Source organism: Rutidosis leptorrhynchoides, chromosome 6 (genome assembly GCF_046630445.1).
Source record: "Rutidosis leptorrhynchoides isolate AG116_Rl617_1_P2 chromosome 6, CSIRO_AGI_Rlap_v1, whole genome shotgun sequence".
Classification (NCBI taxonomy): Eukaryota; Viridiplantae; Streptophyta; class Magnoliopsida; order Asterales; family Asteraceae; genus Rutidosis; species Rutidosis leptorrhynchoides.
Genome location: NC_092338.1, coordinates 427,370,174 through 427,395,594, shown reverse-complemented (window position 1 = coordinate 427,395,594; position 25,421 = coordinate 427,370,174). Strand labels below are relative to the sequence as shown.

Genomic DNA, 25,421 nt, shown 5'->3' with positions numbered 1-25,421 from the left:
ATATTTTTGATATTACTGATGATCATGAAGATTTTTTTGAGTTTTTAAAACACGCTGTCACAAACGAGCCTATTGATATTTATGTTGTCGACAAAGTTAGAATGCTTCAACCCGGACAAAATTCACAAACACACCAGCCCCAACAAAATCCACAAACACACCATCTCCAACAAAACCTCCGGATTCTCGAGTCTCAACCAAACAAACAAACTCACCATCTGCAAAAAGAACAGGACGAAATACACAATTCCGAACCAAACCTCGAAACACACTATTTGGAAGAAAAACAGGCTGAAATACCACCTCCAAACACAGAAGAATTTGACTTCTTCAACCATGGCGCCGAGAACGTGTGTAAAATAAAAAAAAATAGAGAACCCGTTTATACCTGTTGTTGGGTCTAGTGAATCGGATGAAGCAAGTGACGAGGAAGATGAAGATGAAGAAGATGAAGAAAAACAAGATGTATTCTGGAATATGCCAACTCTACACAGTCAGCAAGATGAAGAAAACCCAGAATTTACGACCCCAATTCCAACCACGTATCAGGTATCTGATTTGATCAAAGTTCGTCAAACGTTTTAGAACAAGGAAGAATTCCTAAACCAGCTATTTACAAAATGCCTTGAAGAAAACTTTCAAATAAAGCCTGTAAAGTCAGACAAATCTCGGTACACCGCTAAATGTGTGTTGCCAAATTGTGAGTGGAAATGTAGTGCATACAAAATAAGACACACTGAAAACTTTATGGTTAAAAAGTTGCATGACGTACACACTTGCTCACGCACACAAATTATGGGAAACAATAAACATGCTACTAAAAAGGTGTTGGGTAGTATTCTTATGGATTCGTTCAAGGCTGCTAATCGAGAGTATAAACCAAAAGATATACGTGATGATGTAGCTAATCGGTTTAGAGTGAGCGTATCATACAATCAAGCATGGAGGGCCAAGTGTCAAGCAATAGAGATGTTACGTGGCAGTAGTGATGACTCCTTTAGAATGCTTCCCATTTACCTTCATAACCTTAAGATCCACAACCCGGGGACCATCACCAATTTGGTTACCGATAAAGAAAATAAATTTGTGATGTGTTACATGTCCATTGGAGTAGTTGTAAGTAAATATATATTAGCAAAAACCACCTTTTAATATGTACACCATACGCAAAGGCGCAAGGGTCACCTTGCGCCAACGAATACGCAAGGACGCAATAAAAACCTTGCGCCTGGCATTAAAGACGCAAGGACGCAAGGCTTTACTTGCGCTTCGTGGGCGCAAGACAGAAGAGTGTTCCCTGCGCCTTGCGTATGGTGTATGAGGTCTTTATTAATAATATTTGATTTACTGTGAAAATTTCATGCAGATTCGATCATTTGTGCAACATGTCCGCCCGATAATCATCGTCGATGCTTCACATTTAAAGGGTGGGTACCTGGGTACTAATTTAGTTGCTGTTGCGATGGATGGCAATAATGGAATTTTGCCATTGGCTTATGGAATTGGTGAAGGCGAGACAAATAGTGTTTGGTCATGGTTTTTTGGTAACCTAAGAGATCATTTAATGAGTTATGGTATGGTTGATCGTATGTCAGAGATTACTTTTATTTCTGATCGTGCTGCTTCAATAGCACACGGCATTGCAAACGTGTTTCCGGAAGCGTTTCACGCTCATTGTGCACGTCATTTATTCATGAACATCAAAACTAAATCCAACAAGATGAAATTCTTCGACTGGCACTTTTGGAAAATGGTTAAGGCGTACCGTGCGTCGGATTTTCATGATCATCTAGATGTATTTCGAAGGAGATTGAAAGCGTCTTATAAAGTTCTATGTGAGGATGGTATCAATAGATGGTCCAGAAGTCAATCTACTCATATTAGGTATTCATACCTTACAAGCAACAGTGTAGAGTCTATAAACTCTCTATCAAGACATGCTCGTAAACTACCCGTTTGCATGTTGTTCGAATTTTTTCGTTGTTCAATACAGGATTGGTATTTCAAACATCGCAACAAATCAGTTAGTCTTACTTCACCGGTTACTCCATATGTTGAACGTAAGCTAGCTAAGAGGACGGACAAATCAAGAAGATGGCGAGCATTTCCATCGACAAATGATCTAATAGAGGTACATGATGGACGAAAAAATGGGTTGGTTAATCTACAAGATAGAACTTGTTCATGTGGTCAATGGCAATTATCAGGCATACCCTGCGGTCATGTGATTGCATCAGCACGACACTTCGGAGTGGAGGATATTAGTTGTTATGTATCACATTGGTTCAGCACTCAAACATACATAAATACGTATTCCGAACACATTCTTCCTCTCTCCCATCGGTCTGAATGGTCGGATCCGGGTCCCGGGATTTTGCAACTTGTACACCCCCCAGTTCTAAAGAAAAGACAACCTGGACGTCCTAAAGGTAAAAAACGCATTCCTTCAAAAGGTGAAGAAACTTCAAAAAAAGTAAGAACTTGTAGTCGTTGCAAAGAACCAGGTCATTCTCGATCAACATGCCCAGCTGCTTATGACCGAACAGGTGAATCAACTTCTCAACGGGCAAGAAACACAACCTCAAAGGCGAAAGAGACAGTCGAACCATCTCAAGCTTATCAATCTCAGTTTTATCCAACGTACAATTTAGGTAGTAATTAGTTCCTAGAATACGTTTATTTTCAGGAACAAATTAAGGTGTGATGTCTTCCATTGTTGTAATATTTTTTAATTAGTATTTTATGATGTGGTTTCGTGTGTTACTTCATATGTTATAATATTGAATGCACAAGCTAGTGTTACAAGAATAATAAAAATGTTGTGGCGCAAGGTCGTAAGATGAACCTTGCGTATGTTTCAAAAATAGGCGCAAGGACGCAAGAAGCACTTTGCGCCTGCTTAATAAAAAGGCGCAAAGACGCAAGAAACACCTTGCGCCTGCTGCTAAATACGAGGCGCAAGGCCGCAAGAAGGACCTTGCGTCTACGGCTATTACGGGACGCAAGGTCGCAAGGTCTGATTACACACCTTTGCGCCTTCAAAAATACAGTTACGGACCTGTTCACAGTTTACAACATTTACAGTTTTATACACCAATTACATAATTAACTACAGTTTTCAAAATAAAACCTCAGTTACCAACTTTTGCTTTCTCTTTTGGTGGGGGTTCCTGGGTATCAAAGCGTGCACGAAAGAAGGTCTTGGCCATTCTCACTCTGTAGTCTTCTGCGGCCTTTTTAGGATCTCCAATGTTTGGGATTTCATCCCACCCAAAGATCACCCTCTCCATATGGATGCAGACCCAAACACCACAGTCCCCATTACTTCCACCTTGCACCGGCACGACTGGTGCTGCCTCGGTCATGAACTCGATGCTCTCCTTGTTTTCCAAGTAGTCAACAATCTGGGAGTCTTGCTTTTGGTTAAAGTAATCAATTGCTCTTAAGTATACAGGCAATTGATCTCCCAGATCTTTGGTGAGCTTGACAATTTCTTGATCAACATGACCGGGCAAACTATCGTACACCAATATCTTCTGTTCCTCCAAGTTCAACACAATCAGAATAAAGTGTTGAGCATCGTAAAAGTGAACGGGGATCAAAATCTGCAAAAAACATACACAATATTAGCTAAACTGTAATAGGCGCAAGGACGCAAGACCATACCTTGCGCCTGCAGAATGGAAGCAAGGACGCAAGACTACAGGGCGCAAGGACGCAAGGACAACCTTGCGTCAACCAGAAACAACAGGCGCAAGGACGCAGGGACAACCTTGCGTCAAACCTAAAACACCAGGCGCAAAGACGCAAGTCACACCTTGCGCCAGTACTAAAGAAACGCAAGGTCGCAAGACTGAACCTTGCGCCTGTGCCAGAACACCTCAAAACACCAGACGCAAAGACGCAAGGACAACCTTGCGTCCAACCTAAAACACCAGGCGCAAGAACGCAAGACTTAACCTTGCGCCTGTTCCAGAACACTTCAAAACCTAAAATTTGTATTGGGAATTAAAACATACCTTATCACAATAGGCCCAGGATGGATATAGCTCATCACTACCATCCCCTAATCCAATCAAATACATATAATCAGGTGGATTCTCCCCTGTGATTGCTACTTCTCCTCTTTTCTCCGCTTCTTTCCGTTTCTCTTCCTCCCTTTGTGTATCATCATAATAGGACTGAAACGCTGCAAGCCTAGAAAGGAAACCCAATGGCATGACAGTCCATCGAGAACTACACGCAAACGAGTCGGTCGGGATAATAGGAGTGGAATACTGGCTTGCTCGGGGGAGAACCCTCTGACGATATCTCAACATAAGTGTAGCCCATCCATCAATATGCTACAATTGTGATAAAACAAATAAGCATGAAACTTACTTAGTTTTCCAAGAATGGAAACAAATAAGCGAGCAACTTACTAAGTTTTCCAAGTATCCGGAATATCCAAGACCAAGTAACCTGATCCAAAACTCAGGTGTGAGGTATATAAAATTTTCGTTCTGAAAAATGAACATGCACCGCGTTTCTTGCTTACTATTCACCATACTCTTCGGATCTTTTGCAGGCCCAACGTACTTTCTACCGTCTCTCCAAGCATTGGGTGGTGGTGGTAGTAGAGTTCCTTGATCATTCACTAGCCTGTCTACCATGGACCAAATTTCCTCGTCATTAACCCAATCCTTTTGCGACCGTTTACGCTTTTTCACAATCGGAGCAACAACATCTTCTTCAACAATAGGGTGGGGTTCTTCTTCAACAACACCCTGTTCTTCAGTATCGAGATTAACAACCTCCTCAGCCTCAGACACCCTCAGCCTTTTCACTTTGCGAGCAACATCATCTGACAGCTGTGAATTATAGAAAGTCAGGAAAAAAGGCGCAAGGGCGCAAGATAACCCTTGCGACATACGCAAGGACGCAAGGTATGACCTTGCGCCATTTATGTAACATAGGCGCAAGGTCGCAAGACCATACCTTGCGCCTGTTTGGCAAAACAAGCGCAAGGACGCAAGACATGACCTTGCGCCTACTTTTAACAAACACAGCCTGTTTATTCTCGATAATTAATGACAAAACTGCAAGTTTAAGGTAAAAAAAATGTAATTAAAGATATACCTTCTCGATTGGTTTTCTGTATCACAGTGTTGTGAAAGGGGAGCTTAGTACACGCGTTGGTCGTCGATCTCTCATTCCACGTCTAATCCGTTGAGCTGATTTGTCGTTTTCATTGTCTGAGAAGGATCGACCAAGTAACTCCTCATCTTGATTTTGCTCTTGTTCTGATATTCGTTTCTCTTGTTCAGATATACGTCTCTCGTGATCATTTATTTGCGTTCTACACTCTTGCAGCTCCTTCTCTTGCCTATCCATCCGTTTCACCAAAGACATGTATAATTCCTTTGCATCAGTAGATAAGTTTGATTGAGTCTGAGATTGAGACTGAGATTGAGATTGAGATTGAGACTGTTCTCCACCACCATGTTCCTCATTGACAGGTTCATCTTCAACAGGTTCTTCAACTTCCTCATCCACTTCCGTCCCATCAAAGTATTGGCAACTTTTTAACCACCATTGACATCCACTCTCAACATCAGTGGGATGCAGAGTACGAAAAGGTCGTTTATTCTTCGGACAATCATCCTGTACAACAGCAGCAAAAGTTAAATCCAAAGGCGCAAGGACGCAAGATAAATCTTGCGTCTTCATCACAACGAGGCGCAAGGACGCAAGACCAACCTTGCGCCTCGTAAATGATGACGCAAGACTACTCTTGCGTTGACCATAAGACGTTAGCTGAAGGCGCAAGGACCCAAGGACAAACTTTGCGTCCCGTAAACAAACACGCAAGCCGTGAACCTTGCGTGTTGCGTCATCAGTAACCAAGCGCAAGGTTGGTCTTGCGTCCTTGCGCCTAATTACTGATGACGCAAGACTACTCTTGCGTTGGCCATATGACGTAAGGTGCAGGCGCAAGGTCGCAAGAACGAACCTTGCGCCTTGGTCACGCAAGGACGCAAGATATATCTTGCGCCCATCACAGAACCCATTTTATCCTAAATCCTTACTCTGTATTCTTCCAGCACCAACAAAACTTTTATGTTAAAAACAACACTTACCATAACGTTTAGTAGATGCAGGTAATCAGTGACTGAAAAAGTCTCAGCCGATGAACGTTTCCAAAATAAGGCCCTCGGTACTCCATTTTTGTCTGTCTTGTGGGCAAAACTTTTAATTGTTCGTCGATATGCCTCGAGAATCCAAATCTACAAAATTAGTTAAATAACTAAGGACGCATAAAAAAATAATATACGATTCAAATGTTGAGGTATTGATAAGGCTAAAAAGGAACATATATTTCATAGCAAAATCCCCCAAGAAAGACAAGATTTTAGTTGCAATTGTTCCATTTTCAAGTAATATTCGTTTATTTTAAATAAGTGCGAAGACAAAAGGCGAAAACGACGAATTGAAGACACAAAGGTCCAAAAAGCTCAAAAGTACAAGATACAATCAAAAAGGTTCAAATTATTGATGAGGAACGTCTAAAAATGACAAGAGTACAAGTTACAAAACGCAAAGTACAAAATATAAAATTGTACGCAAGGACGTTCGAAAATCCGGAACCGGGACCAGAGTCAACTCTCAACGCTCGACGCAACGGTGTAAAAATTACGAGTCAACTATGCACAAGAATAAAATATAATATTTAAATAATTCATAATAAGAATAATATTAAATAATAAAAAGTTGTTAATTGAGCATAGTTCAGGGGTCATAAGTGAAAATTCAATTTCTAAATTCGCCTATAAAATGTAAAAACACACCTTTTTCTATCTTTTTCTTATTTATCAATATCAATTATCAATATCTATATTCTATATCTCTATCATAATGTTAACTTAATAAGATATAACAATAATCTTAATTTTAATTTTAAATTATGATAATAATAAGATTTATGATAGAGATCGTTTGAGTGTGTAAGTCGAAATTCTGTCCGTGTAACGCTACGCTATTTTTAATCATTGTAAGTTATGTTCAACCTTTTTACATTAATGTATCTTAACTAAGTTATTATTATGCTTATTTGAGCCGAAGTAATCGTGATGTTGGGCTAAAATATTAAGAAGGGGTTATTGAACTTTGGACCATAATTAAGGTTTGGGCAAAAGACCGACACTTGTGGAAATTGAACTATTGACTATTAATAGATGGGGGGTATTGTCTAATTGAGTGACAACTCATTGGAGTCTGTCGAACCTATCTTCAAATTAATTAACCTAATAATTAATAATGATTATGGTTGTCCTATTTAGTGATGTTCATATGGAATCTGTTATAATCATTTAATTAATCAATTGGGTTGGGTAATTGATTATTCATTCTGATCAAGTGGATGAATTAATATTCATAAACTAATTAAAACAGGGGTGGATTACATACAGTGATAACTGGTGTAATTGTTGACAGAAGTGATAACTGCGTCACAGTTTAAATCCTTAATCAGTTGGAATATTTGACTTCGGGTATAAGGGTAATTTGACGAGGATACTCGCACTTTATTTTTATGACCGATGGACTATTATGGACAAAAACCAGATAGACGTATCAAATAAACCAGGACAAAGGACAATTAACCCATGGTAATAAATTAAAATCAACACGTCAAACATCATGATTACGGAAGTTTAAATAAGCATAATTCTTTTATTATATTTCTCATCGTATCTTTATTTACTGTCATTTTATTACTCGCAATTTTATTTACTGTCATTTTATTTATTGTCATTATTTTACGCACTTTAATTATCGTCATTTATCTTTACGCTTAAAATATAGAATCGACAAACCGGTCATTAAACGGTAAAACCCCCCTTTTATAATAATATTACTACTTATATAATTATATATATTTTATATAAATATAGTTAAAAATATAGTAAGTATCACCAGCTCCCTGTAGAACGAACCGGACTTACTAAAAACTACACTACTCTACGATTAGGTACACTGCCTATAGTGTTGTAGCAAGGTTTAGGTATATCCCATCCGTAAAATAATAAAACTTGTGTCATATTTTGTAGTATTTTGTATTAAAAATAATACTATTTCGTACCCTCACGCTACATCATCAAGTTTTTGGCGCCGCTGCCGGGGAGCGCTAAAACGCTATATTTTTAATTATAATAATATTGAAATAAAATATAATAATATAATAATATTGAAATAGAATATAATAATATAATAATATTGAAATAGAATATAATAATATAATAATATTTTAGAATATATTTTGAATCGTAAAAGTTTTAAAAAGTCGTATTTATTAAATACTTCAGGGGTATATTAGTAAATTAATTAATTTCTTTTCATTTACTATTCATGAATAGTAAATGAATTAAAAAAAAAAGTTTTGAAAAAAAAATAATAATTATAAAAAAAAGTATTAATTTGTAAAAAAAATCATTTTTAAAAAAAAAAAAAAATTGTAAAAAAAAAAAAACGTTTTTTTTTTAGAAAAAAAAATTCGTTTTTAAAAAAAAAACGTAAAAAAAAAAAAAAAAACACTTAAAAAAAAAAACGTAAAAAAAAAAAAAAAACGTAAAAAAAAAAAAAACGTAAAAAAAAAAAAAATTTATTAAAAAAAAAATATATTTTTTAAGATTTTGTCTATAAAAAAAAAGTTTTTTTTTTATTACCTTTAGATTTTTAGACTCTAGTTACAATTTTTAGTATTAAGTTTAGTTTTGCCATAGTTATTTTTATTTCTAGAATTTTTAGGTTTGCCGTAAAATCCCTTAAGTGCTTATTCCTTAGACTAAGATTTATGTGCTTTAGAATTTTGCGACGCCGTTTTTCGCGCTACTTTCTTATTTTTATTTTTCGACGCCTATTTTTCGACCTTTTATTTTTCGACCTTTTTCGACGCACAATCTTTTTCTTTCTTATTTCTCGCTATTCTAGTTTTAGGATAAGATTTTTATTCTACTTCTTATCTAAATTTCTTAAAATTACGAAAATTTATTTTAAGTGGTTAAATTGATAGACATCAAAATTTTCTGGTTCGTAGTAATAGTTGGATTTGTACGTGGACCGGGTTATTAGAGCCAAACAGTACTCAATTATATTGAGACCAAACGAATCCTGCCCCTCTGCTGCATCTTTTGGCTATTCGAAACGTGGGCAAAATCAGAAAAGTCTATTAATTGGATAACTTATATAATTTTTCTTTCCTTTTAAAAACTAATAGGATATTCAGTGAATGCACCGAGTAAAACGTTAACAACCTTTCATACGTTCACCACCTGTAACTCGATCAAGACATCTAGCCAATATTGTCGCCGTTGATTTTTCTTTAGAATCGTCATCTAGTCGACCAAGAACTCCAACGCAAATTTCCGATAATTCATCTTTTGAACCCGACTTCACAACTAAGAACTCGGAGAATATTCAGGGACAATTCCAAGATCCAGAACCACTAATCATTCCTCCTGAACCACAAACCATTAAATCAGAATCTTCTAGTGATTCGTATTCAACAAATTCAATTATGGAAAATCTGGAACCTCTAAGTATGGAAGATCGAATGAGAGCTACACGCACGGGCCAAGGTCAGGCCATTGTTAAGCCAGATATTAATGCACCAGATTATGAAATCAAAGGACAAATCCTACACATGGTAACTAATCAGTGCCAATATAGTGGTACGCCGAAGGAAGATCCCAATGAACATCTTCGAACGTTTAATAGGATCTGTACACTATTCAAAATCCGAGAAGTTGAGGATGAACAGATCTATCTCATGTTGTTTCCCTGGACTTTAAAGGGAGAAGCCAAAGATTGGTTAGAATCGTTACCTGAAGGGGCGATTGACACATGGGATGTTTTAGTTGAGAAATTTCTTAAAAGATTCTTTCCGGCATCTAAAGCCGTGAGACTTCAAGGAGAAATTGTTACGTTCACACAAAAGTCAAATGAAACTCTATATGAGGCGTGGACAAGATTCGGAAGGATGTTGAGAGGATGTCCTCAACACGGTTTAGACACTTACCAAATAGTACAAATATTCTACCAAGGTATCAACGTTGCTACACGAAAAGACATCGACATAACAGCTGGTGGTTCCATTATGAAGAAAACCGCAACTGAAGCTTACAAAATTATTGATAACACAGTCTCCCACTCGCATGAGTGGCACCAAGAAAAAGATATTTTTCGTTCATCTAAAGTGGCTAGAGCCGATTCTAGCCATGACTTTGATTTCGTTTCAGCAAAAATAGATGCTTTCGAAAGACGAATGGAAAAGATGAATATAGATATTCACGCAATACGAATTAGTTGTGAGCAATGCGGTGGACCACACTTATTGAAAGATTGTCACATTGAACTAACGATGGAACAACGAGAGAATGTTTCCTATATGAACCAAAGGCCGGAAAATAATTATCAGAATAATTATCAACCGCCAAAGCTAAACTTTAATCGAAATCAAAACATTCTTTACAATCCAAATGGACCCAACAACAACTCGTACAACCAACAAGGTCCGAATAACCAACCAACTCAAAACAACACTTTCAATCAACAAAGACCTAGCTTGTATAAACCGCCACATCAAACCGAAGAGAAAAAGCCAAATCTAGAAGAAATGATGGCAAAGCTAATGGAATCTCAAACACAATTTATTACGTCTCAAACCCAAACGAACGAGAGGTTTGATCAGTCATTAAGAACTCAACAAGCTTCCATTTTGAATCTAGAAAAACACGTAGGTACTCTTGCTAGCATGATGAGTGAGAGGGAACAAGGAAAGCTACCGAGTAATACTGAAGTAAATCCTCGGAATGAGAATGTTAATATGGTTTCAACGAATTCTGAAAAACCAGCACCAGAAGATGGGAAGGTTTTAGATGAGAGTAACAATGAAGAAGTTACACCACCACCACCCGAGTATGTAAAGCCAGTGGTGGCACCATACAAACCACCCATCCCGTTTCCAAGAAAAGGAGTTGAGTATGAGCAAGTAATAGGTAATAAAGATTGTGATACCTCTGGAAAGAAGAAGAAGAAAAAGAATAAGAAAGTACAAGAAACAAAAGCCGTAAATATAAACCCGGTGAAGACAGTTCCACCAAAACCTCCACCTAGGGTAGGTGATCCGGGTGAATTTATTGTTCCTTGTCTACTTAGTGATTGTGTCATGTATGATGCACTAGCAGATTTAGGTGCGAGTGTGAGTGTTATGCCTCTTTCCTTATATAAGAGATTAGGTGTAGGTGAGTTAACTCCAACGGATATGAGTGTTCGACTCCTTGATCAAACCATTAAGCACCCAGTTGGAATTGCTGACAACCTACCAGTTCAAGTAGGTAATTTAACCTTTCTAGTCGAATTCATTGTCATTGACATAGAAGAGGACTCAAACGTTCCTCTAATTTTAGGTCGACCATTCTTAGCGTCCACCGGGGCGTTATTTGATGTAAGAAAGGGTAGAATGACACTTAGTAATGATGAGAAATCGATCACCTTTATGATTCGAAAGTCTAAATCTCCACCAACCAAAACTGTTGAACCAGCGGAAATGATTGGTAAGAACCATGTTGTTTTACCAACTCCAACGGTAGTGCTTAACAATAATAAAACGCCTAAGTGTGGGGAAAATGAAGTAACACCTAATGATGACCTGATAACAAAGAACCCCGTTGTTGATACGAAATTAAATGATCCCGTTATTAATAGTTCAATGAAGAAACTTATTAAACGGATTCGCGATGCTAGAACCAAGGGGAACTTTAAGTTATGTAACCGGTTAGTATCCAATCTATCACCTAAAGAAAAGGAGAAACTAGTTGAAATTGTGGATATTACACAGGAATCCGACCAATGGCTTAAAGAAAAAGTCACGGATATGCAAGTTGATTATGGACCAAGAGAAATTGACGATGAAGTTAATCACAATTTCGACACCACAGCTACCTAAGTGTGGGGAGATTTAAATGTTCTAAAAAGAAAATGCTATCTAGAGTTAGTTGTTCTGTTCTCGTGTAGTTCCGAGAATGGAACCCGATTGGTCTTTTCCGCTAGCAGACACTAAAGAACTAGTTTTCTCCCTCCATTCTGAATTTTTGTTTTGTAGGTTTTTTTTATGAAATTAATATGCATTTTAATTTAAGTTTTTAAAAATAAAATTTACTTTAATTCATTAAGTTTAAAAAATGATTTCTAAAATTCATCGTGAGTTAAAGACTAGGTCGTTGAGCCGAAATTGCTTTACCCGAAGGCGGGGCGACAAATTTTGTTATCATTTAATTTTATTGATCTAAAGTATGCAAAAAAAAAAAAAAAAAAATTATATTAATTTTTGAACGTAGGGGTTATATACCAAACTTCAAAAATATGTATATATGTTTGTATTTTATGTTATGTACACAACAGGGTAAAACAGCACACTTTCAAAGACTGTCATTAAGTTCAATAAAAAGCTACTAATTTTGATGACAAGGCGCAAAATATCAAATGTGATGTAAAATAATATGCTTACAAACTGGGTATTTTTAATCACTTTTCTACACTAATCACCCTCATGAATTTATAATTATAGTCTGATTTCATGCAAATGAGGGCATTGCATGATCTCAAGTGTGGGGAAAGGTTATAAATTCTCTCGGGTTTACACTTAGTTTATTTGCCAAATTTTGTGAAAATTTGAAAAATTTTCAATTAAATGAACTCAAAATCATGTTTATACATATTTATGAACGATGAAAACTAGGTGATAATACCGATATTATCGTTACAAGATACGGACATAAATTGAGAAACACCCTAAAACGCTTGAATTCATTTAAAATGAAATAGAAGAAAATAAAAAGGCAAAGAAAGAAACTAAGTGTGGGAAGAATGTACCAAGTTATTCAATTTAAAACATATATCACATATTTTTGTACAAGATTATTGCAGGTACTTTTGCTTTGGACGATACTAATCAGTTTTACCCGGTTTACTGTAATACATTTGAAAGAAAGATGGATCTACACGATGAATCAATTCCATCATTAAAAGGAAGTAAAGTCTTCCGAAAAAGACACGCGCTTCTTGATTTAGGTCATGAAGTTGTCGTCCAGACCAGCTGTAGGTTGACGAAAAATCTAGAAAAGTCATCACTAAAATCAGCAGGAAATCCACGGACCTCAGCATCAAACAGGGTCGCCAAGTGGTCAGATTTATCCTAACCATGAGAAGGATTTATCTCGTACAATGGGGAGGCACCGTGCAAATTAGCTTGATAAGACTAATGAATCAGATCCCCAGAAAAGGATAATCTCCTTAAAGATTAAAAATCAGTTTTTAAGACTGATAATACTCAATCCTAGAGATTGACCTTAAAGATTGAGAATTCAAACTCATGGAATTCGATGATATCTAAACTCGAGCATGAACGAGAAAATATTTTGATCAAAAATACAAACCGATTTGTTTTCTGAAAAACCATTTTCAATGCGTTCATTACCATTGAACGTAAAATCCTAAGAAATTCACCTGGAATTCATTAGGTCACCTGAACCAAATCGGGTGTCAACCGTAAGAACGGTGGTTGCATAGCATGGTCGGAGACAGGACCTTGTGCCAGACCGAAAAATCATAGGATGATCTTTACTATCGCTCCTACCAAGGATAGTTCTAGCATTCGACACGTTAAAAGACCATAATCATCTGCATGTCACGGGACATTGCCTTAACAGTTTCTTGTTCATCGCTTTCCTTTACAACCGGACGGTAGTTTGCCGAAAGGTAATATACGGAACAAGTAAACTGGATGTGTGCTTTCCGATACCGGGATAGCAGTGGATTACACGAACCTAAATGTTTTTAGCCAAAATATTGATCCACAAATATATTTTGCAACACCAATGGTGGATCAAATCAGAAAACTTATCTAGGGTAAAAGCTAGATTGAATTTTCAAAAGATCAAATGTTTTCATAAAGATCCTATTTCCTAAAGGATCTAAATTTTTATAGTCATGTGGGACTGTAAACCGCCTTTCAAATGTGCACTTTGCTTTGGAAACCGAAAGTAGATCGGCTATTTGATTACAAGTGTCGTTGTCCTAAACCCAAGGCAACTGTGGATGACACACCCACCTTTAACCATATCGTTACTATCATTGTTTATACCGCTCTATCAAAATCACTGATGTACAAAGTGTGAAGAATAAAGAAGTGATTCGTGTGATGTATTATATTATTTCAAGACTGTATTGCTTGAGGACAAGCAACGCTCAAGTGTGGGGATATTGATAAGGCTAAAAAGGAACATATATTTCATAGCAAAATCCCCCAAGAAAGACAAGATTTTAGTTGCAATTGTTCCATTTTCAAGTAATATTCGTTTATTTTAAATAAGTGCGAAGACAAAAGGCGAAAATGACGAATTGAAGACACAAAGGTCCAAAAAGCTCAAAAGTACAAGATACAATCAAAAAGGTTCAAATTATTGATGAGGAACGTCTAAAAATGACAAGAGTACAAGTTACAAAACGCAAAGTACAAAATATAAAATTGTACGCAAGGACGTTCGAAAATCCGGAACCGGGACCAGAGTCAACTCTCAACGCTCGACGCAACGGTGTAAAAATTACGAGTCAACTATGCACAAGAATAAAATATAATATTTAAATAATTCATAATAAGAATAATATTAAATAATAAAAAATTGTTAATTGAGCATAGTTCAGGGGTCATAAGTGAAAATTCAATTTCTAAATTCGCCTATAAAAGGCTTTGTAATCGTAATGTAAAAAACACACCTTTTTCTATCTTTTTCTTATTTATCAATATCAATTATCAATATCTATATTCTATATCTCTATCATAATGTTAACTTAATAAGATATAACAATAATCTTAATTTTAATTTTAAATTATGATAATAATAAGATTTATGATAGAGATCGTTTGAGTGTGTAAGTCGAAATTCTGTCCGTGTAACGCTACGCTATTTTTAATCATTGTAAGTTATGTTCAACCTTTTTACATTAATGTATCTTAACTAAGTTATTATTATGCTTATTTGAGCCGAAGTAATCGTGATGTTGGGCTAAAATATTAAGAAGGGGTTATTGAACTTTGGACCATAATTAAGGTTTGGGCAAAAGACCGACACTTGTGGAAATTGAACTATTGACTATTAATAGATGGGGGGTATTGTCTAATTGAGTGACAACTCATTGGAGTCTGTCGAACCTATCTTCAAATTAATTAACCTAATAATTAATAATGATTATGGTTGTCCTATTTAGTGATGTTCATATGGAATCTGTTATAATCATTTAATTAATCAATTGGGTTGGGTAATTGATTATTCATTCTGATCAAGTGGATGAATTAATATTCATAAACTAATTAAAACAGGGGTGGATTACATACAGTGATAACTGGTGTAATTGTTGACAGAAGTGATAACTGCGTCACAGTTTAAATCCTTAATCAGTTGGAATATTTGACTTCGGGTATAAGGGTAATTTGACGAGGATACTCGCACTTTATTTTTATGACCGATGGACTATTATGGACAAAAACCAGATAGACGTATCAAATAAACCAGGACAAAGGACAATTAACCCATGGTAATAAATTAAAATCAACACGTCAAACATCATGATTACGGAAGTTTAAATAAGCATAATTCTTTTATTATATTTCTCATCGTATCTTTATTTACTGTCATTTTATTACTCGCAATTTTATTTACTGTCATTTTATTTATTGTCATTATTTTACGCACTTTAATTATCGTCATTTATCTTTACGCTTAAAATATAGAATCGACAAACCGGTCATTAAACGGTAAAACCCCCCTTTTATAATAATATTACTACTTATATAATTATATATATTTTATATAAATATAGTTAAAAATATAGTAAGTATCACCAGCTCCCTGTGAAACGAACCGGACTTACTAAAAACTACACTACTCTACGATTAGGTACACTGCCTATAGTGTTGTAGCAAGGTTTAGGTATATCCCATCCGTAAAATAATAAAACTTGTGTCATATTTTGTAGTATTTTGTATTAAAAATAATACTATTTCGTACCCTCACGCTACATCATCAGGTATTAACCAAATCTACCAAACTTGTTTATTTTTACCTTAAATGACCACATAAAACCGACCAAAGTATAACCCTTTCCCACCTCTAACTGACTTTCCCGAGCTTGAAATCCATCTTTAACTACGGGGTAAGTGGCATCCCAAATACGATTACCCCACGGGTAGTCATTCAATTTAGCAAAGTCTTCGACTAGCCATAGGTATTTTTTGCTCACCACATGAATCCCTTGCTTACCCATAAACGCTCTCTCCACAATCAAAATAATGGCTAGTCGCACGACATCATCATCACTAACCACAAAATCAGCACCATCATATAAAAGCTTTTGGATATCGGTAATTGTAATGTTTGAATTATCTTTACGATTTGGGAAACAACGTCATCTAATCGGTGGTGTTTCTACATCATAACTTCTGGGAATGTAATGTGCCATGTCCGTGCGACGACTAAACTTAAACCCCGTGATGAGACAAAATTCCCGCCTACTAAATCTAATTTTGAAATTCGGACGGAAACTAAACCATATTTCCTCATCATCAGCAGGGTACTTTTCATCTATTCCTATCGGTCGCTCACTCTTTCTTTGGAGCATTGCATGTACAAGGCCCGGATCATTGCCGGTGTAAGAAAGATCTAGCCAAGGACCAAAACAAGTTCCCCTAAAAATTTTTTGTTGATTCTCAGTCATTGATGCCTTTAGTTGAGGTATAACATTCAGCATATTCTTCATCGTCAACTTCGCCTCAACATATCCCTGAAACAGACAGTTTTTCAGAAAAAAAATACAGGCGCAAGGACGCAAGTCGCACCTTGCGTCTCGTTTATCACACAGGCGCAAGGACGCAAGACGTGCCTTGCGCCAGCTACTACGGACAAACGCAAGGACGCAAGACTTTCCTTGCGCCTATACCAGATTCTAGTTTTAAGCCCTAAAACAATCGTGTTCCAGTTTTTATAAAATGTTAGCTTCCAAATACTGTAACTTTAACAAATCTAGCAACACTATAAGTGAGTTTTGCATCACCAAGCTCGTTGAAGCATTTCATCGAACACTTGGTGTGCAACAAAAATTATATATCATTTTCGACATAGAAATGGAGTAATCGAACGGAGATAGTTGAAAGGAAACACTTACCTGTTCTTGTGACATCTTGATCACGTTTTTTGTCGGTTTTTTTTCTCTTCCTTTTTCTCAATCGTGGTGGTGATGGTGATGCTAATGGAGGCGGTGATGGTAATGGTGGTGAGATGTACTGATGGCGGTGGTGCTGGCGATGGTGGTGGTGGTGGTGGTGATGTGGTGAGTCTCAGAAGAAAGGTCGCAAGGGTAGACGGGTCGCAAGGGGGTCGCAAGTGTAAGGTTCTTTGTAATCGCCGTCGGTCGCAAAGTGGTCGCAAGAGCTGAGTGTCGGGGTGTGTGTGTGCATGTGGTGTCTGATTTCTATATTTGACCTAATTTTTTAACACAAGGACGCAAGGCGCAAGGACGCAAGTCGCAAGGTCGCAAGGTCTCTTGCGCCTTGCGCGGGCATTTTGTCAAGGTTTTTTTTTTTTGGGTACCAGCTCAGAAAAGTCCAAAAAATGGGTATTTTGGTGATTGACCCAATAAAAAATGGTTTTCCGTTACCTTAATCTTCATAACATAACACCTTGAACACGTGTTATGTATTAATTAATTATAATCTAATCTCTAATTCCATGTTACGATCCCGCATCGCCCAAGTATGAAATTGAGTGATGGCTTATAAGTCAAGGTGTTTCCTTTCACCTTCAAGTTAGCTTTTGGAGAACTGATGTCCTAGCATCTTCATAGTCCCGTCCAGGGTCGTGTTTCCTTATGAGACACACGGGCAATGGCCCCCCACGTTAGGATAATTGGCCTTTTACAAAATTATTTTTTGCAATTGCAATATTAGCCCAAATACAATGTTAGCCCACTATTTTATAATCATTAAATATATTAGCCGAGCCGCTAGCAATCAACAACATTGACGTTTTTGTTAGATTGTGTTTTTGTTCTTTCATCCACATGATCAAGTTCATCATTATATAATTTCATTATTTTTGTTTTCAACATTATTGAGTTAGTATAAAATTGGTATGTTGCCAAGTTCACGACATAAAGTATTAAAAATGAGGGATAAACAAGAAACAAGTTTTTAGAATCTTGACTCTGACAAATTAATTGTTGATTTTTCTTCAAAAAATAAAGACATCGTTTTAGCCACTTTTTGGTGATGTATCAAATTGTAACTGAGTTGATCTCCTCATATTGTAAAACTTTAATTTGATAATAACATTAGCGTAAGGATTCCGTATAGCTTGGCTAGGCTCCAAACCCTAATCTAATGTGTAATTGGTTTACGAGAGGGCGTTTTTTCCAGACTCACCCAAGGTACAAGATTACATCAGACCGGCCCTGTCCACCGAACTGCAGTGAGTGATCCTCACCGGTAGTTGAACAACCCCACCAGGAGATTGAGACTAAACGTATGAATGTTAGAAGTACACATCCTTAAAACCCAAAGAGAATCAGAAACAACGTTGAATTAGAGAAAGAAGCTTTTTCATTTTAACAGTTATATGTTGTCGATAGTTACTCATATTGACTAGCATTAGATGTATTATAATGGGATGCATTTGTATTTTGTTGTCTCTTTAATTCTATTAAGGGTCACTTGACTCTTTAGTCTAGACAATGAAAATACAGTCACAGGAATTGTCCTTACTTTTGCAAACGCCAATAATCAAAGTAGAATCCAAAAAAAAAAAAAATATATCAACATAATAATAATATTGTCGGAGATCGAGGACATGCCCCACGTCCGAGATCAAGGAAATGCCTCATGTCTGAGTGGGAGGACATGCCCCATGTCCGAGACCGAGGACATGCTCCATGTCCGAGACCGAAGGAGATATATAAGAACATAGTTGGACCAAACAGGAACATACCGAGTCTGAATACATTTTTGTTGCAACATCGAATATCATGTATATTGATATACACAAATTTGTCTTAGAAAATAATAAAAATTATATGGTGAACTTTTGTGCTGAAAATGGGAGTTGACAAATTGCCGTGAAAAGATTCTATCATAAGTTCATAACCCAGGATTTTGAAATGTGAAAATAAAACTCAAACCACATTTTACATCAACATTGTTTTTCTCAAAATTTTAAACAAGATGTTTAAAAAATAAATTTTAGAGCCACTAAGATCTAACTTCGTATTGACCTGCTTCCGTCTGAGCTCGAAACCCCTTGTGAGCAGGAGTAGGTAGATTCTTAAGGTCCAGCTTGTTTATTTTTAACCCAGATAATGCAACACCCATTATTTTGAAGGCTACTTGAAAGGTAGGTTTTACATGGAGCTGTTCTAAACCTTCTTCAAGCATCAACGTTCCTGACATTTGTGGGGCTGTGTCTTTTGGAATCCGTCCGATAGACCAGTTACATGTCTTCCGTATCATAGTGAAAAGAGTGTTAACTAATAATTTAAATAATTAAGTATAATTATACTAGAGACCAAATACATAGAAACACCTTTTCAGAGGTGAGAAATACCATTTGACATAAAATAATAGTTTTAGAGGCAAGTTTAACCGCCACTTATTAGTAACATAATAATAATTTTTAGTTATATATAAATAGTCTTAGAGGCAAGTTTTAACTATTTGACATATAAAAATATTTATGTGAAGAGAGGGGTGGTTCCAGTCTTGTGTTTTGTTTCTAACAAGTCAAAAAGATAAAAAAGAACAAAAGCATACATCCGTATTTAATATTTAATATTAATATTAATATAATAACAATAATAATAATAATTTTTAATAATATTAAGCATATCAATTATTTATATAAACTAATTTTGACCCGTTGACCTTTTAGGGAAAAAACCATAACCCAAATTGACACTTCCTTAAGTAGATGGAATAATATTGTCACCTCTGATCTTCATCTGCTATAAAAGATCAAAGGTCACATATAACGGTAGTATAAAAGCATGTATATCTAGGAATACCTATACGTATATACATGTTTTTATATGACTGTATGTGTATAGAGACAGCATAAGAGTAGTACCTTATCAGCAAGGAAATTTACTGTTCCACGGTTTGCATTGAGATTCGCAGATGATACACAAGGCGGGAGTTGAAATTGTACCACTACCGAATCAATAGGTTTCCCAGGATCGTTTTGGACCCGAACCATAACAGTAAGCCGACATGTTCCAGACTCTGAACTCAACTGAGGTTTTACATATATAGGAGCATTCCTTAATTTCTTCACCCTGTAGTACATCAAAATTAGTCACACTCTAAACAATTGCTAATGTCGAGGACTCCAATCGCAAATCGTCAAAAACTTTCATCAGTTTAAGAAATTGATATCACCATGTACCTGTAGCTCATGAGCTTAAACAGACCATCTGGAGGCACAAAGGAGAGTATTTGTTCTGATTCCCAAGGTCGAAATCGAACACAGGGGTGAAACTGCACATCATTCAAAATTGAAGGGTTTGCAAAGGAAAGTGACAAATCTGGTATGCCTGAAAGGTGAGAGTTCACTTCCACAATACCAAATACTTCACACTTCACTAATACCCCGTCACTAAACAAATAAAAGTCAACATAAAGTTAGCTTCTTTGGGTACCCTGCATATATTTTAATGCTTAAGTGAGAAAATTAATTAAAGTTGATAGTTTTTATGGTGCATGCCTGTTTATAATTGTATCCATCTCCTCAACAAGATTGATATACACATCATTGTTTGCATGTTTCAATTGTGTCGTCCTCCATGGTACACATGATGACGTGGCACCTGGAAGGGTGTCACTCACGTTTGAACTGTTACCGGTGACAACACTCAACATTTTGCTAACAATGTTTGGAGGAGCTATCATATCTCTTAGTATGTTAGGCTCTGTAGTTAGAGGAAATCCGTTGTCTATCATTTCGTCCAATAGCTGAAAGTCAAAATAGCAGAAGCAAAAAGTATGATTAACTTTTAGTTATGGGAATGTTTCGCCACGAAAAATTCACTGCAATCGGTGAAGAAATAGAGGAACCATTAAATCCAAAATAAATATGGAACGGGTTGAGTTGACCTAAAACACTTTGCCCGGAATTGGTAGTTATTTCATATATAGTAGTGAGTCAAACTTGAGTAAAAAATTACATTATTTTAATAATAATCCAAGTTTTTGAATGAAAGTGTGCATAATGTATATGATAAAAAATAAGCACTAGGGGATTATCAACCTTTTTAACACGTTATTAAGATCTTTTGTACACATTTTATCTACAGATAAAGCATACCCCGAATTATTACTATATGTCTATAAGTAAATGGGCCAAAATTGCCACATTTCACCTTTGGTTGGAAAAAAAACAGATAAAACTTGTATGCCACATATCCCCCATAATTCATTTAAAAGAGAGTATTAGTAGATCAACAGATAAATTCAATTTGAACAATTTTGTTACTTAAACACATTTGATAGTGTAAGGAATTGTGAACGTATAAGTAACAACTTTGGAGTGGACTAGCTCAACAATTAAATTTTCAATATACTTTCTGATAAAATTTCAGAATGCACTGCTTAAATCCCACATACCTCATATACGATAACAAAATTGTCCTTAATAACGTCTTCATTTAAACCTCCAAGATAGTCTGAGAGTACATCAGCAACTCTGCAAAGAAACTAGAAGTCGGCCAGTCAAACATGTACGTTTAACTTGATGAATATGTAATGAAGATTAATAATACAGCTTCATTGTTTGCCAATTTTAATATACGATACAGTTTGATTTCATCATCATGACACGTTACAAAAAGCAGGATAAGGTTTTCACGCAATTGATTTATTTGTATAATGGTAAAATGGGTATATTCCACAGTGGTCCAGATTATCTCCAAGTATGTGGCAACAGAAATGCATAAACCACTTTATGCTTTAGTATAAGATGCTTGTTACATAAGGCTAAGCTCGTATCCTTTTCATCCAGCACATCTCACCAACTTCATATAAAGGTTTACAATTACAATTAGTGGAATCCACATGAGTAACGTGAATACTGGCTCTATCCCCATACAATGAGTAGATAAACGACAAACACTTGCAGACTTCATTAAATTATTAATATTGACAAACATTAATCTAGGAAGACATTAACTTAGCACCTCTCGTGTATAAAAATGAACATTAGAAACTAGCATTATGTTAGGAAAAGGCCAATATGATAGTAGCTTATGTTTGCAGAGGAACCTATATTAGATTGAACCAAAAATGAGTCAGGGGGAAGATAATAACCGAGAGGTTATGAGAGATCCGTTGAATGTAACCTTAAGGTGATTACTTAAACTTATAACTGTACAACACTAGATTAAACTGTTAAGTACAATCATCCATATCAGTATCACCAGATTACATGACCTTTTCATGAGTCAAATCTAAATCTCATGCATCTTAATCATCAACTCAAACGTCTAGATCAGTAGATGTAATGATGTATTCAACTGTACCGTGTAATGATAACTAATCATTCAGGTAGTTGAAAATCTACAGTTAGAAGAATGTTAAGTACCCATTTAAGTATCTACACCATCCATTAGACCAACATTATGAAGCATAGTAATTGAACAAGTATAAAATCATAAGGCTCAATATATTTAACACACGCAAAATCAACGAACAACTGAAATAGTGGGCAAAATAGAAAATCAAACTAACCTCAATTCCCATCAAAGGTGGCATTTCAACTTGAGTGCAGGCTAAAAATGTAATCCCTTCTCGTACAATATGGAAAATGTAATGTGTTGGTGACGCAATAACCGGCAATATCTATACATATTTAACAAAACACACAAATCACTACTAAACCGTATACATATGCATCCTCACCGGTCGTAATTAGCACTCATACAAATAAATCCATAAGACCTAATATTAAAAAAAAATATATTTCATCCAAATTAGTTCTTACTTAAGTTAGAATTCTTTATAGATTCCATCTATATCTATATATACATATAAGCACAAATACAATGTGTAATCATAACTGAAGAAATACCTTAAGGGAGTGAGGTTGATAAATGGATTGATCCCAAAACCAAGCACAGATTGATCGATCAACACGATGTCCAGTCAGCTGTTTCTCTAACATCACCTCTCTGCATAGTTTATTTATTTTAAATATTGAAATTTTATTAATAAACAAATATATAGATGTAGTAAATGAAATAATGGTTTGCAGAACTATACCCGGAATCGGAAAGGAGAAAAATACACTGCAACATAGCTGATCTGGTTTGTTGAAAATCAATGAATTGAAGTGGGGATTTGATTACAACAAGTTTCTAGGGTTCTGAATATGTTGAATTCCCCCAAATTTTGCAAATTTCAATTCACAAGATTTAGATGCTCAATTCAGTAGGGAAATGGCGGTGTGGCTGGATGTAAACTCTTGTGGTTCTTTTACACACAATTTTATTGTATGTAACACGAACTTGTTTTATTTACGTTTACATTTACATTTACAATAAGTATATTAGCCAACACCAATAAATAGTACTCGGATGATGTCATCACGACATCACCTATTTCGTCTTTTTTTTTCTTTTTTTTACGATTTTTCACTCCGATTATTCTGGCCCAACGGAGTAGGCTACTCCGGACCTCCATCTAGTTTTCAAAATGAGCCGTAAAAAATAAGGAGTTGATTTTCACGCACCACTTTTTGATCTATGTACACTTAATTACATGTTTTATCTTTAACTATACTTAAAATAATAATATAAATTTCACTGTAATTTTATGAATCAAAATTGTACATGGATCAAAAAGTGATGTGTGAAAATCATCTCCTAAAAAATAATATTGTAGGGCATAAATTTTTAAATAAATAAAATGTTAGTACATGTTATCGGACGAACCTGTATTAAATTATTTGTGTGTTTTTTTAAGATGACGTAGATATTATGTATCTGTTAGAAACTCGCATATAATTCATACACTTTCAGTTTTATTTTGATGTAAGTTATGTACCTAAAAGATACCATTATAGTTAATAAACTTTTAAGTTGTAAGTAGGGGTGTTCATTCGGTTGGTTTATGGTTTACGTGGTTTATTCGGTTTGGTTTATTCGGTTTTCAAAAATATTTTTGAGAACCAATAACCGAACCAAATTTGACAAAACCAAACAAATCTAACCAAATAAGATATCGGTTTACATGGTTTGGTTTCGGTTTAACCAATTTAAAACTTATTTATAAAAAAGTGTGTAGTTTTATATCTTTTTGAGAAAAACAAACATATTTTATTGAGTAAACTATAAGTATACAATATTGATTAAACTATAAGTTTAGGCGGGTTCAATTTTATAGCATATGAATATGGATAAAATAAATGAAATATTTAACATTTAATATATTTATCATTGATAGTAGTATATTTCGGTTTTTCGGTTTGAAACCAAATGTTTATTTTACAAACCTAATCCAAACCGTAAACCATTTATATTTTTCGGGTGAAACCAATAAACCAAACCAAAACCAAATAAGCCAACCCACTTTAACCAAATCGATTTGGTTCGGTCGGTTTCATGGGTTAAACCGTTTAATGCACACCCCTAGTTGTAAGTAATCAAAACGTGAGCAATTACCTGTTTTACTAGTAAAACTAATTATTTGACTTTTTTGAATTTTATGTGATATTTTTTATATGACTAGGAAAAAGAGAAATATATAAAATATATACACCAGGAAGAAATTGATTATCACATTTTAAGCGGTGTATGTTTTTTCCATTTTTACGTTATCGTACTTAATTGAAATTATACTTAAGTTGTCAACAAGATTAATTAATTATTTACGATTTGAAAACTTGATAATCAAATAATCCTATTCTAAATGTTAGGTCCGAAAACATAGACAAAAAAAAAATGAAATAGCCATTAGATTACTTTTATCAATGACATTTGTCATACAACCACATTGTCCTATATTAGCGTCACTTCAACAACTTTTTCCTATCATTAACTCACCACTTACACTAGTATCCATGACATACCTCTTCACAAACACATTAAATCCACCTAAATTAATTAATTTATACAATATATCACTCATGATGCAATATGTACAACAAATAGAAGCTCACACATGATTGAGGGTTGCTTAACATTGACATTTCGAAGAACAGCCATTCATCGAAGCTCCAATTACTTTGCTAGCAACGGAGCCATTGGAAGGAAGCTGCAACGGAGGTCCAACCACGCTCCCGTTGCTAGCAATC

At 35.5% G+C, this 25,421-nt stretch overlaps 1 protein-coding gene across 1 annotated transcript; it reads right to left on the bottom strand.

Moving 5' to 3' along the window:
• Nucleotides 1–19,165: 19,165 nt before the first annotated feature.
• On the bottom strand, nucleotides 19,166–23,598 carry LOC139852693 (AP-3 complex subunit mu). Its single transcript, XM_071842021.1, has 8 exons — nucleotides 23,390–23,598; nucleotides 23,199–23,298; nucleotides 22,859–22,969; nucleotides 21,740–21,829; nucleotides 20,841–21,088; nucleotides 20,523–20,732; nucleotides 20,205–20,412; nucleotides 19,166–19,579 (listed from the first exon to the last, which is right to left on the bottom strand). Exons 1-8 carry the CDS (start codon nucleotides 23,422–23,424, stop codon nucleotides 19,334–19,336), a joined length of 1,248 nt encoding a protein of 415 aa, XP_071698122.1. The 5' UTR covers nucleotides 23,425–23,598; the 3' UTR covers nucleotides 19,166–19,333.
• Nucleotides 23,599–25,421: the final 1,823 nt, after the last annotated feature.